Source organism: Acanthochromis polyacanthus, chromosome 18, assembly GCF_021347895.1.
Source record: "Acanthochromis polyacanthus isolate Apoly-LR-REF ecotype Palm Island chromosome 18, KAUST_Apoly_ChrSc, whole genome shotgun sequence".
NCBI lineage: Eukaryota > Metazoa > Chordata > Actinopteri > Pomacentridae > Acanthochromis > Acanthochromis polyacanthus.
In genome coordinates, this window is record NC_067130.1 from 29,541,844 (window position 1) to 29,556,135 (window position 14,292).

At 36.6% G+C, this 14,292-nt stretch overlaps 1 protein-coding gene across 1 annotated transcript; it reads right to left on the bottom strand.

Moving 5' to 3' along the window:
- Positions 1-955: 955 nt before the first annotated feature.
- spag8 (sperm associated antigen 8) lies at positions 956-10,588 on the bottom strand. Its single transcript, XM_022204040.2, has 7 exons — positions 10,396-10,588; positions 8,251-8,410; positions 7,952-7,997; positions 6,290-6,404; positions 2,904-2,966; positions 1,392-1,503; positions 956-1,289 (listed from the first exon to the last, which is right to left on the bottom strand). The coding sequence occupies exons 1-6, from the start codon at positions 10,462-10,464 to the stop codon at positions 1,396-1,398; spliced, it is 561 nt and encodes a 186-aa protein (XP_022059732.2). The 5' UTR covers positions 10,465-10,588; the 3' UTR covers positions 956-1,289; positions 1,392-1,395.
- Positions 10,589-14,292: the final 3,704 nt, after the last annotated feature.

A 14,292-nucleotide genomic window follows, 5' to 3' on the forward strand; every position in this document is an offset into this window, starting at 1 on the left:
TGTCCTAAACACTGTTATCTTGTCGCCTCGGTTCAAATCTCTGTAAAAGGTGGTGACGCGCTCGTCTGGGCTGTTTTTCTTGTTATTCTGCTCAAGGACGACAGCAAGATATTCGCTTGGTGTAGGAGGAAAATGCGGCTTTTGGTTGCTCAGCACCATTTGATTGCAATAATTAGAGGTTGCAGAAGGCAAAAGAGAAATTATGGAAAAGGATAAATGGAACTTGGAAACAAGCCCAGGGCCAGGCAGCATGAGGAAGCAGTACAAACAACGGTGAGCTACAGGTACAGAAAGGGCTTCAGTTTTCCCCCTGTCTGGATTTCTGTAATGTCCTTTACACAGGTATTATTCAGGCTTCCCTTCATCGCCTTCAATGGGTTCAAAGTGCTGCTGCCAGGATCATCCCCGCTTCAAATAAACAATATTATTTAACTCCCATTCAGGCCTCTGTGCACAGGCTCCCTGTTTGTTTTTGCATTGATTTCAGAATTTTGCTGTTTACTTTTATGGCTTTGTATGACCAACGCTGCTTATATGAAGAAGCTATGAGTCTTCTGCTCATTCCTGGAGCCCAACTGGTGGTCCAGGCCCCATGTAACTACAGCTGATGTTGCTCATATAACTTATAAATACAGCTATTATTGGAAAGTCTAGTCGCAGCGTTAAAGAGTGAACCTCAAATGTGACCGCAGAGTGCTCAGAGTAATCAGTTATACTGTAATTGACTGTTTAAGTAAAGTGCAATTGTAACACTAAAAATACTTTTACAGGGAAATTTCTTACAGTGCAGACAAATAAATGTGATTCAGAGTAAGTAGGATTCATGGACCGAATGTTCTTCACCACAGTGGCTCATTAAGTCTGACTTTACGATTGTCTCAACACTGCAAAATGAGTCATACTGTGGTATTTTGTGGAATTATAAACTCAGTAAGTAAATATTTAGTAACAACTAGTACACGAGGGCTAGTTTGTGTGGTGCAATGCGCTTTAATTTGGTGATGTTTAAACATTCAGTTCATACAGCTTAGTACAAATTTATAGCTAAAGTAAACCTGAAAATGACATCTGGTGCTTAATTTTCCATACAAATTTACTCACCCAAGCTATTCCCATGTGGTTTTGATATTTACATGTTTCAGTGAATATTTGCAGGAGCAGCAGCAGAAAACTGGCAGTTTGCATAAGTCTATATACATTCGATATGTTGTTGCTTCGCTGTTCTTCACTGCAGTAAATAATGTGTTTGTTTTCCGTTCACAGATGTCAGAGTTGCTGTGAGATGAGCTCTGGGAAATGCAGTTTTAAAAAAAGAGATGGTTAGTAATTAACTAGGAATTAATCTCAACCTTTAAAGTAACCTTTCAAGTGGTAAGAACACTGTGACATACTGTCTCAGTCGTCAGCTGGGAGCTCGGGTTCATCCAGCCGCTCGCTGATGGGAGTGCTGAACTTGGTTGACTTTCTGAAAGGTGCTCGAGAGGTCTGAGCGGCGGTTACACCCTGGAAAACAAAACAATACGAGAATAATGTAACACTGCACTACAAAACATGCCCCTCTCAAAACATGAACAAAAAACTTATTTCAAGGAACTTTTACCTTGAACTAAGTGAAAAAAATCAGCCAATAGAACAAGTGAAAAATGGCTTGGTAAGATTTCTTGAAATAAGATATGATATGTAGAATATTGAGATCTTAGAATTAGCTGGAGAAACTTATTTTAAGCTATATTTTATCAGGATTGTCAACCTCAGGTGTCTTAACCCTACTGTTGTCCTCATTTACGGCACAAAAAATAATTGTTCCCTTGTCTGAAAAAAATCCAAAAATTCAGCAAAAAAAAAAGTCCCCAAATTTATAAAATTTTGCTAAATATTCAGGAAGAAAATTCCTTAAAGGTTCCCTTGAAAGTTTTATTTTAAAAAAATCTCAAATTTGGAAAAATATCTAAAGTGATTCCATATATATCAGTAAAAGTTCTAATATTTTCTTTAGGAACATTTGGGGGGGAAAAAATCAACCAAAATCCAGTGAATTTCGTTGGATTTTGGTTGATTTTTTTCCCCAGTGTTCTTAAAGAAACTTTTTTTTAACATTTCTTTTTTCCACCAAAAATATTTGAAATTGTGGAACTTTTCCCTGTGAAAATATAGATTTTTTTCCACATTTTTGAACTTTAAACCGGGTCAATTTGACCTACAGGACGACACGAGGGTTAAACTTATTTTGAGTTTTCTTGTAAAATTCAACTCAAAACAAGATAATTTCAAGATTGTTTGACTTTACAAAATATTTAAGATGCATTGTCTTAAAACAAGCCCCTCCATCTTGCTGAAATGTCACTTAAGTAAATTTATTTTAAATCAAGTGGGATGAGACATTTTGACTAAAAATAAGACAAATAGACTAGATAAAATTTTGAGTTTTTGCAGTGTGATCAATTATTTCTTGATTTCTCACGTGTAACATGCACAGAAAGACACTGGGACTTGAGATTCTGATGCAAAATAATAAGCACGCACGTCCACATTGCACTGAGAGGCAATAATAGGGGGAAAGAGCTTTGAATACAGAGCATATAATCATCTTCCTCTTGACCTTGACAGTTAAGTGCAACTCTTCTTAGAGCTGCTGCTTTCTCTTCTGACATATTATACGGTGCCATTAGTGACTATGTTATTTTTAAAAGAGAAAATACAGCACGAAGCACAGACAGACTACAGACCTGAGCGTTCATCATCAGACAGAGACAATCACTCTGATATGGATCATGTACCTTCTGGCCCATAAATAAATCTCTTCAAAGAGGCTGGAATTATTTGATAATCCACATAAAAATAAAGACTGGCAATAAACAAAACAGGACGATGTATGTATAAAAGATGAGAACAGGCTGGCTCACCTGTACCCGCTGGTAATTTTCACTCCAAAATGAGATGGCCTGGTCAGTTTTATAATCATGTGTCTGAAAATGAGACGAGAACAGGCTGTCACATCACCTGCACTGTGAACCCGGGTTTCTTTTTTCTATTCTGAAGCAGTGCGGGCTATTTTAGGATGAAGATGATGTACTTGTGATCTGAATTATTTTTGGTGTTCTGCTTTTCCGCAGTCCTCTGTGTTGTCTGTACCTCCTCTGTTTGTTATGCTGTTTTTCTTTTGCTAATGAAAAACAGGAACAAGAAGGAATGAGAATATATAAGAGGTAGAATGCACTAGAGGAAAATATAAAAATAGTAAGGTTTGATATCAGCTGGAGGCTGTTTGAGGCCATTAAGTATGAATTCCATGAACACAGCGGTCAACTCGACACAGCATCACGGAGTAGGATTAATGGGTTAGCTGACTATTCATGGGTTTATCTTAAGTTCTCTGATGTCACCAGGCTGGCTCACTTTTAACTGAGGCACGTCGTTCAGCATTCAGCATAAAGTGCTCTGTGCAATATCACTTAAATGTCAAAGTGCTTCTAAACTGCATCACCTCACAGTAATTCCAACAAGTTGAACGGTAAAGTATTTGCTCTTATGTAACATTAAAAAGCAAAAGTTTAAAGGTACTATAGTAAAAATACAGGCCTGACAGAAGGATCTCAATGCAACAAAAGCCAGTACACCTTTCATTACTGAGAATAAAATCTTGTATCTTTTCATAATTCTCCATGTCAAAGATTCAGAAAATCTTTCTTACCATCAGCAATTAGATTATTTAATTCTAAAGTAAACAGATGAGACCCCAGAAAATTGAATTCTCCTTCAGGGATTAATAAAGTTATCGTATTGTATTGTATTGTATGTCCACCCTTTATTTTGGATGTAGTCAGTCCTTTTCGACATGGAGAACACCAAATTTCTAGAGAGATGCTAAGCAACTCTTTCATTTAGCTGTTTTTTCTGTCTCATCTACAGTTCTCCTTAAAATATCCCAAAGGTTTTCTATTGGATTCAAATCAGGCAACATATTTGTCTACACCATCATTTCCACTTGTGTGATTTTGCGCTTTGAAATGTTATCAGGCTGGAACATTTCCCTTCTGTCCAAGTCAACTTGTCAGCCAGTATTTTAGTATATCTACAGGTATTCATCGTGTATTCTGTAAATATCATCTCCCAAACACCTTTTGCACTCATGAAGCCCCGTGTCATCACACTCCCTCCTCTGTGCTTCACTGTCAGCACAATGTATTCACTGTGGTAGTCCAGGTTAGCTTCACATCAAACACACTGGACCAAATCTGAACCAAACTATTTTATCTTGGTCTAAAGTGAACACAAAATGCTCTCTCACAAATCATCAGGCTTCTTTCTAGGTTTGTTAAGAACGTAAATCTTGCAGTAACCAAGCGTTTTCTGTTTGCATGCTGTCCATGTTGTTATACAATTCTACAGTTTCATTTAGCAGATGCTTTTACCTAAAGCAACGTACATCTGAGAGTAGATACGACACAAGCGAGGATCGAGTCAGGAGAAACAACCTGGATAAGTGCCTTAAAACAAGTTGAAGTGTGATAACAGGACCTTGGTGACTACAGACAGTGCAGACGTAATAGGATGCTTTTGTTTTTGCAGTCTGTCAAGTGCAAAGCTGTTCAGTGAAGAGCTGAGTTTTTAGTCCTTTCTGAAAGACTGGGAGAGACTCTGCAGGTCGGCTATGAACCGTCCTTCACACTGTCTGAGCTTTCACAGAAACTCTGACTTGCTTTGGTACAAAGTCTGAATCACTTACTCATCTGTTTTTCAGAGCTTGATTGATTGTGTAAGAAGTTTACTGTCTGTAGAGTCATTTTAGGACGACGACCACTGTGACTGTGATCTGTGGTGGCACGGCTCATTCACTACCGTCATTCTTTGACTGTGAAGTGATATTACACGTGTGTACTCACTTCCGCTGTATGCTGTGTACTGCACACCTAAATTATTATTTTTGTTCAGTTTAGTCTTCAAGAGGAGCACTACTCGGCCTGTGAATACATCTATAAAATATCTTCTATGGTGCTGGAGGAAGCTTTCAATAGCCTGATGAAATGACTCTGAAACTGTTGCCAAGAAGCAAAGTGCATAATGGTTGGAGAACCCTTTTAAGTTCAGAGGCTCTGATCAAAATGAGTGTCAACCTACTGACAGTCAGATCACTGGACAATCCCGCTTATAGGATCATGACGTGGGTAAAAATGAGACGTGTTACATAAAAAGTGCATTTCGACATTTTTATAGATCAAAAGAACCACTTTTCTTTGCATCATAGTTATGTCAGAGATGGTTTAAACTTTTTTTTTTTTTTTACACACTTCTATGTTCAAAATAGATGAAGTAACAATCAGACAGGGAGTAGTTTACACTAACAGACTAATGATAATTATAGGTAACCACAGAGCCTGATGGATGGTGATTGCTGCACTATAATGATGCTTTGATTTTCTTTCCTCTCTGAAAGGATTTCAGACAGCTTTTACGCTGATATTCCATCATCAGGGTAACATGAGACCTATTATCACCTGTCATGTGCAGCGCTATAATCATGGCTTTGGTGAAATTGCCTGTGATTGGCTCGTAATTAAGAACTTGCTTCTATCACTTGAATGTTCGCATCACTGCACCATGATTACCATTGTTGAGCCTTGTGAAAACCAGACAGTGACGGTTCTCACTGATCCAGGTTCAGATGAACTTATTTTCAAATTTCACACACGGGTAATGGTGCCTCGATCAATGTTATCGCTGACACCTGTGATTTCCCTGCAAATCCAAACGTGTCTTTAGAAAGATCTATTGATTAGAACTTAAAACATTCAGCATCCTGTTTCCCCACTTATTTTACGACTGATATTAAAAACTTATTTGGCATATGTGCGGGTCATTTGTCATCTAATTTATTAATTTACAACTTTGAAGAATGACAGAAACAAATAAAACTGGACAACACATGAACAAAGATCAATTCTGTTTCTTGAAGTTTTATTTTTGCTTTTTTTGTGAAACACCTTGCAACTCTGGTTTTGAAAGAGCACTACTGTAATGGAGTTTGTCATTATTATAGTACCTAATGTCATAATCAATCCTAAAAACAATAAAATTATATTTATTTTTATGTAAATTATCATTTATGTGTAAAATACACTCATCAATCACCCAAATATCAAACTGCTGCAACATATTGAACGTTATTGTAATGTCAGTCCCAGTACTAAAGAACATTTTAGACACTTAGAACTATAAAAACAGTTTTTATATTCAACACGTTCATGAAATTGCCTGCCTACAGATTGAGAACATACACCTGCACACTTACTTGTGTTGTTTTGGGTGTAGAAGGCACAAATCCCTCGACACAGAAATCCGTCTGGGTTGTGGAGCAGTATTCTGTTTTGGGTATCGGTGGATTCCGTTCAGCATGAAGCTTCTCGCTGTGAAAACAAGAGAACAGTAGCTGAGCACCAAGCAGCACCGATCTGTGATCTAAAACATTTCTTTTTGTTTTTCTGACGTGAAGTAGTTAAATGACTGCATAATTAAATTTGATTAGTAAAGTTGTTTTTGAAGTCCTGCACACTCATACTGCATGTTTTCACCTCTTCTGGCATTACTATTAAATCTTGTAATGTTTAAGACAAATAACAAAAACAAAACAATGAGGAGCATTACTTCCTGTTGCAACTGTGCACACTAGGAGGAAAGCGAAATAACAGCCAGGTGGATGCAGTTAAACTAGAGTGGATATTGTTTTTTATGTAGGTAATTCAGAAACTCAGTCACGAAAGAAGGAAGAAAGAAAATAATGTAGCAAAAGGAGGTCTTCCACCAGAAGATAAATACACAAACCCAAAGTGCATTACCAAAACAGACCCTCCAAAACCAGTTCCTCGCTTATCCTATCTACACTATCCAAAACAAAAGTAGAAAAGGGAGCAGCACCCCATCAAACACAACAAAGCCCAAACCTCCATCATGAAAACAAGTCCTAAAGATACAGTTTTATCAATTTACAGCTTACAAAGTTAACACACAACACTGAAGCAGGTCACTCCCACATCAGGGCTTTAACATTCCTAATGTAAATATTGAAATTATATCTTCTGCTTTATGTTTTAGTTAAGCTAACCACCTTGGAGTGATGAATGAACATGCCCAAGTCAAAATAACAAATGGGTTTCTCATCCTAGAATTGTCCAGACATTCACCAAAGATAGCGTGAGCAAACACAAGTGAAGGGTGCAATTATGTGACCTGCTGCATTCACAGAAATAGAAAAGGTGCCGCTTGTCTATCTCCAGCAGGTGTAAGATCACCAGCAGTAAAGTACAGTCTGTTCAGTCCCACACAGTCCTGCACAGAGGTCTAACGCAAACAAGTGTGTGGGAGAACTGACGGTATGTGGAGATGTGAAAAATCGTATCATTTCACGACACTCACTAGTCATCATACACACAATATGTCCAAGCATAATGAGGTGATACACACCATGAAAAACAAAAGGCGTTGTGTTTAACATAACAGATAATCAGTCTGAGCTCTCTGCTGGACAGCAGCCTGACATAAATCAAGCAGCACTGGTGCAGCGTGTGCTTTTAAAATCCAGGAAATTTGCTGTATAGCTCGAGACAGGGATGTCTCCTACCGGACAAACTGTTTTCATCGAAGACATGATGCTTTGTATTCTTTATGGGCTGTTAACTTGTGCAGGATGTTAATAACCACATCTGTGGGGTTAGACTTTATAAACCCCATTAGGATGACTGGCCTCCATGTAAAATAACACCATAAAATTTGATTTAAAGGGTACTACAGCTGCGATTGAACAGTAAAACAACCCCAGACGTGTAAATATTACATCACTTTCCCTCCAACGTGTTCCCCTCTAGACACAGTCAGGCTATGTTCTTGGTTTCCATAAACAAACCACTTCCAGACAGAATTTATTAGGCATCAAAAGACTTGTTCATAGTTGATTTACCTTATCATCTGGGCAATGTGTTTTTCCAAAAGCTCGCCTCTGATGCCTGAATCATGGAAATATAAAAGAGGAGATGAACCGAGCGTGCATAGTAAGTCAACCGAAGAAAGATTCAGAAACTAAATAAAAAGAGGTCAGAGCGGCCGTTTGTGTCTATGCTGTCGTCTGGTCTTCTATAAGACACCTCCACCTGAATAAAATCCTTTCAGTTCTTTTTAAATAGTTTCCTGTGCACGGCTTATAATGGGATGAGTTTCAATAGTTTCTTACTTTGGCTGGTGGAAGACAAAGACACATACCCCGTAACCTCACCCCTGGACTTTTCGGAGCTGCATAAGCTGCTTTCAGTGTAGTCATAGACTCCATTTTAGACTCTTGGTCCACAGTGAGGATCCCTTTGTGTCCATGTCTCTGGACGTGCATCTTTGTCTCCTCAGTGTCAATACATGCAGTGGCTCTCTGAGTAAAAGGACAAAATGAAAATGTTAGAATCTAAAGCAAAGATTAAAATTTTTGGAAAGATGGTGATGTCGGGCTTCAATTTAAGATGAATACTCTTGCTTTCAGTTCATGTAAAACATCATATTTGTGTCTTGCGATGTTGATACTGAGTCTTTATCTTTACATCAGCTGAATTTTCGCTCTTGCTGAGGATTAGAATTGAAATAATTAGTTGATCAGTTATTAGTCAAAGAATATGTACAGGCAAAAGGAGAAAATAATATAAAATGTACTCTTTACAATATCTGAAATGCAAAGATTTCTCAAGAACCGAATAACTCTGAGGTTTGTGCTGTTGTTTAAATAGTTTTTTGATCTTGTGATTGGCAAGTTTTTGTCATTTAATAGAACAATTAATCAGTAAAGCATTTACAATCCAAAGATTAAAGAGGGGCAATTTTGTCACGTGGTAAAGTTAAGCCTTACAATGAGTATCTTTTGAAGGGACGCATAAAATCACCAAAAAGCAATGCTTAATCATTTCTGAAAACACATTTGGGGAATAAAAAAAGCTCTCATAAATGTCACAAAAGTGAGCGTGGCATCGTGTACAGTCACGCTTGATCCCAGAAACAAAATGGTAACTGAAATGACAGCGTTCTGACATAACAATATCAAACAATAAGTGTTCACAGCTTGATTCTAGTTATTTCATACAGGGATATAATTGTTGTTACTAAGATTCAATTAAATTTTCCATTTGCCCTTTTGAAAAATTCTAATTTTGTGTTCCATTTTGCAAATTGCATATTGATAAAATGGGACATTATTGTGAGCCTTTTTTTTTTTTGGGGGGGGGGGGGGGGGGGGGATCAATACACACTGTCTTAAAAGGAATCAAATTTAAATCTAAATTAGATCCAGTATAATTTCTCTTGAATATGTTAAAAGTTAGATTGCTAGTAACTAAGCTAAGAAGAGCAAGAACAGCCATGTTTTGGCTCAGCTACTTAGAAAGAAGTACCATATCAATAAAAGCTCCAATTAGTATATATATATAATAATTGAAGAGTCAGCCTATGTGTAAACTGTTAAATGGTCTGTATTTATATAGCGCTTTATTATACCTGCCCAAAGGTACCCAAAGCATTTTACATGATACATCACATTCTCACACTGATGGCGGAAGCTGCCATGCAAGGTGCTAACCACAACCCATTAGAGGTTAGGGGTCTTGCGCAGGGACACCTCGACATGAGCATGACAGGCCAAGGATCGAACCGGCAACCCTCCGGTTGCAAGACAGCCACTCTACCCACTGATCCATGCCACCCCCAATAGTTTTGTTGTCAAAACTATTGTGAAAGGCCTGTTTGAATATTATAAATAACACAGAAGGTGAACACTTTTCAGTAGTTCTCAAAAGTATTTTTGTTGCGTTGTATTTTAACTGTGTGTTATTTGAACACACTAAAAGTTTTGATATTAACTTATCTTCTATTGTTTTTAATATCAAAATATATAGCATCTCATTTTGCCAGTTGTGCCTGGGGAAAATTAGACACTATATTTTCCCATAGACAAAAGTTTACTGAAGGCATATTGTGTTTGAGATAAAGTCATCAGTTATGTGTCTGGTTATTCTCTATGAATTTTAACCACAAAAAAAGCCTTACTGTCGCAGTGCAGAACATTAATCCACAGTTTACTGACATGTCAAACACAGGTGCCAGTAATTAAGTTAATTGCAGGTTAATTCCAGGTGTATGAGCCTCAAATGTTAGCTAATTGATGCTACAGCTGCTGAACTACCCCAAAAGATACGGTCAAATTGTTAAATGTGGCGACACAAAATTACACAGAACAGTTAAATTAACTAAATAAATGACTGTGGAGGTAGTATTTTTTTTTTTTTTTTTTTTTTTTTACTTTTCTGCTCTTTAATTAGCAGTTTTGGGTGAGTGCTAACGTTAGCTAACCCTCAGGAGGCTAACTTCACTCACCTCTTCGACCCAGTTGCTCAGGAGACATTTTCTAACTTTATTCTCCACACTGGCTGGTTGCTCGCTCATTCTATCTCCAGGAAAACTGACTAAAGTGGACCAAAACGACCTCACAGACCGCTAAATAACCGTAAAGTGATGAGTAAAAAGTAGCTTCAGCGGTTTCCACGTCCCCTCAGTGGAGTTACGGCTGTCGCTTAGCAACCGGATTTGGTTGACAGCAGTGTCGCCATGACAACGGAGACATTGCCTCAAATGGAAAGAAAGAAAGAAAGAAAGAAAGAAGAAAGAAAGAAAGAAAGAAAGAAAGAAAGAAAGAAAGAAAATGATAATTTAATGGATTAATTAACTGAAAATCAAAGACAAAAATTAAATTAAAAATTCACAAATAGCAACACATTGCATTTAAAAACAAAGAAATAATTTCAATCAGTATTAAAAATATGAATATTTTGAATGAATAAGTAGAGCTATGTGGTGCCTACAGTCAAAACAGCTTTGAAAACACTGTTTGAATATTATTTAAAAACAAACAAACAAACACGGAAATGCAAAAATAAAATGCTGAATATTTTTAGGACATATTATGTTTGAGAAAAAGTCACCAATTCTATGTGTGAAAGAAAGAAAGAAAGAAAGAAAGAAAGAAAGAAAGAAAGAAAGAAAGAAAGAAAGAAAGAAAGATTATTAGAAATAAATCAAACAAAGAAGATAGAAACAAACAAAAAGAAAGAAAGAAAGCAAAAAGACAAAAAATTAAAGAAAGAAAGAAAGAAACAAGTTAATTATTAAACTAATTTTTAAAAAACAAATAAACAAAATAAGTATAGGCAGAAAGATACAAACAAGGACTGATTTTTTTTTCAAGATTTGATAATAATCTTTTTTATAATTCTCATCAGTTAAAATATTGCACTATATGATCCAAACTGTTCTTCTAATATTAATATTCATTCTGACGTCTGTGTTTTTCTCCCTCCATCTGCCTCCTGTTGTTTTTGCACTTCCCTGTATTTGATGGTTTGTTATTTTTCTGTTGCAGTGTGCGTTGAATTTTAACTTCCTACATGCTGAGTTTACCTTTAATGAAATAACACGTCTTCTTCTTCTTATATATATCTCAAAGTAAAGTACACACATCAGCAAAAGTCAATTAAACGTCTCTTCTGGCGATTACTCACAAAGGACACAAAGCACATACTGCTTCTGAATTTATGAAAACAGCTGGTTGTGTGTTGAATACCAGCAGCAATTATGAAAGAAGGTTTTTTGAGTTTGGAGGCTGCAGACGACACATTCTCTGAGGTGAGCAGAGGGGAAGCAGAGATTTGTGGTCTCCAGGAGACGGCGGTGGGTGAAGGCATTGTCCCATGAGGTGCAATTAAAGTGAACAAAGATGACACCGCTGTCATTTGATCACCTGATGAAATGGTTTTACATCCATCCTCTGATTGATCCATCCAATCACAACCCATTGTTACATCCATCCTGCTGAGCTGAGGGTTGAGGAGGTAACTAGGAGGAAAGTTCTGTTTTTTTCCTCTATTGAACTGTCACATTCCTGGATTACGTAAGGCAGGGCCGGGTTCAAAGTAAATGAAAGAAATAGTAATAAATCATCAGGAGAATATGGACGGAAACATGGTTTAAGTCATTTATATGTGAAGGTGACTGATTATTAAGGATTTTTCAGAGCACAAACTCAGCTGTTGCATCTTAATTTTGAAATAAAATTGAATTTGCTTGATTATAACATGCAAAAACTGTTTATAGTACCACTCGTCAAAAATCTGTCACATATCTCTCAATACAGACACATTCATGTCTTAGAACATTTGCTACATAGGTATATATCCACTGCGATAAAAATCTGTGCTTTATATTCATAATCTGTGCAATATTTATACTTTTGTCAGAAAGAATCAATTCCACTGGCAAGTGCAAAACTGTGTTTTATATAATCAGTATTTACGTAGATCTGGGTTTAGTTTGGTTAATTTTAATTTTTTTTAGTACATTTCCTAAATGTTTTGCACTTTGCTTGTTTGTTCATATCTTATTGTATTTAATCTTGTCATATCATATATTTTCTTGTCTTAATTTGTCGTATCTAATTTTGTTGTATCTTATTTTGTCTTATGTTGTCCTATCTTGTCTTGCCTTATCTTGTTGTATCTTGTCTTATCTTATCGCAGCTTATTTTATCGTATCTTGTTGTATTTTGTCTAATCTTGTCGTATCTCATCTGATCTTGTCTTATTTTGTCCTATCGTATCTTGTCTTGTCATATCTTGTTGTATCTTGTCATATCTTGTTGTATCTTGTCCTATCTTATTTTATTTTGTCTTATGTTGTCTTATCGTATCTTGTCTTGTCTCATCTTGTCGTATCTTGTCTTATCTTCTCGTATCTTGTCTTGTCGTATCTTGTTGTATCTTGTCGTATCTTATTTTATTTTGTCTTATGTTGTCCTATCGTATCTTGTCTTGTCTCATCTTGTTGTATCTTGTCTTATCTTGTTGTATCTTATTTTGTCTTGTCTTATGTTGTCCTATCGTATCTTGTCTTATCTTGTCGTATCTTGTTGTATCTTGTCTTATCTTGTTGTATCTTATTTTGTCTTGTCTTATGTTGTCCTATCGTATCTTGTCTTATCTTGTCGTATCTTGTTGTATCTTGTCTTATCTTGTTGTATCTTATTTTGTCTTGTCTTATGTTTCCTATCGTATCTTGTCTTGTCTTATCTTGTCGTATCTTGTTGTATCTTGTCCTATCTTGTCTTATCCTATCTTGTCGTATTTTGTCGTATCATCTCTTATCTCGTTGTGGTCTATCTTATCTGATCTTATCCTATCTTATCTTGTCTTGTATTGTCTTATCTTATCTTATCTTATCTTATCTTATATTTTCTTATTTTGTCTGACCATATATTTTCTTATCTTATCTTATCTTATATTTTCTTATTTTATCTGACCATATATTTTCTTATCTTATCTTGTCTTGTCTTATCTTATCTTATCTTGTCTGACTATATATTTTCTTATCTTTTCTTATTGCTTAGTGCTCTTTGACAAATGCACTCAGCTGCTTTAGATTCTATTTGTCTCTGTTTTCCCACCACCTACACTCAGTAATGCCATTCTAAAGTAAAACATCACTTCGCATTTTCACCAGCTTTCTTGTTATCCTCTGAAGGTGAATGTAATTTGCAGTCAATTCAAGGATCATCATCACTGGAAGGAGAAAAACTCCATCTGAATTTTTTTTCTCTTTTTTTCTCCAACTTGCTCAGTAACCTTGTTGAATCGCTTGTTCATTGAGAATCATGTTCCATTTCTTCATATCACTGCAAACACTGCTAAATTTAACACTCGCTGCTTGTTACCGTGGATATGAACAGCAGAAACAAACCACTCGGTCTGTTGCCGAGAAACAGCAAGAGGAGTTTTCTCTGTCAGACGGCCCAGAGCGCCTGGAACAGTCTGTCTGCTCAGCGTGAAGCTCAGTCGGTCAGAAAGCGAATCGATGCTTTAATGGATGCTGGACCGTCGACCTGTGCCTCGTCCCGGCGTGCAAACCACAGGTGAGCTGTGATTATGTTGGTGACAAATACCACAGTCACTGTAGCGTGTATGGCAACAAAAGCACAACACGATGCTGACACTAACATCAGAGGGGAGGCAAACTCACTCAAAGTGCTTATTTTATTTGAACGAAACACTTCAGAGTAATTCATGATATTCTGTTGGGTTTATTTAAGTGGCAAAAGCCAAAAAACAACATGAAACAGAAAAAAAGGGATATCCTACTCCTACCACCCTCGCTACAAATGCATATTTACATTTATACCTCATGTAAATATTGTTATTTGTAGCACCTTATGCACTTTATTGATGG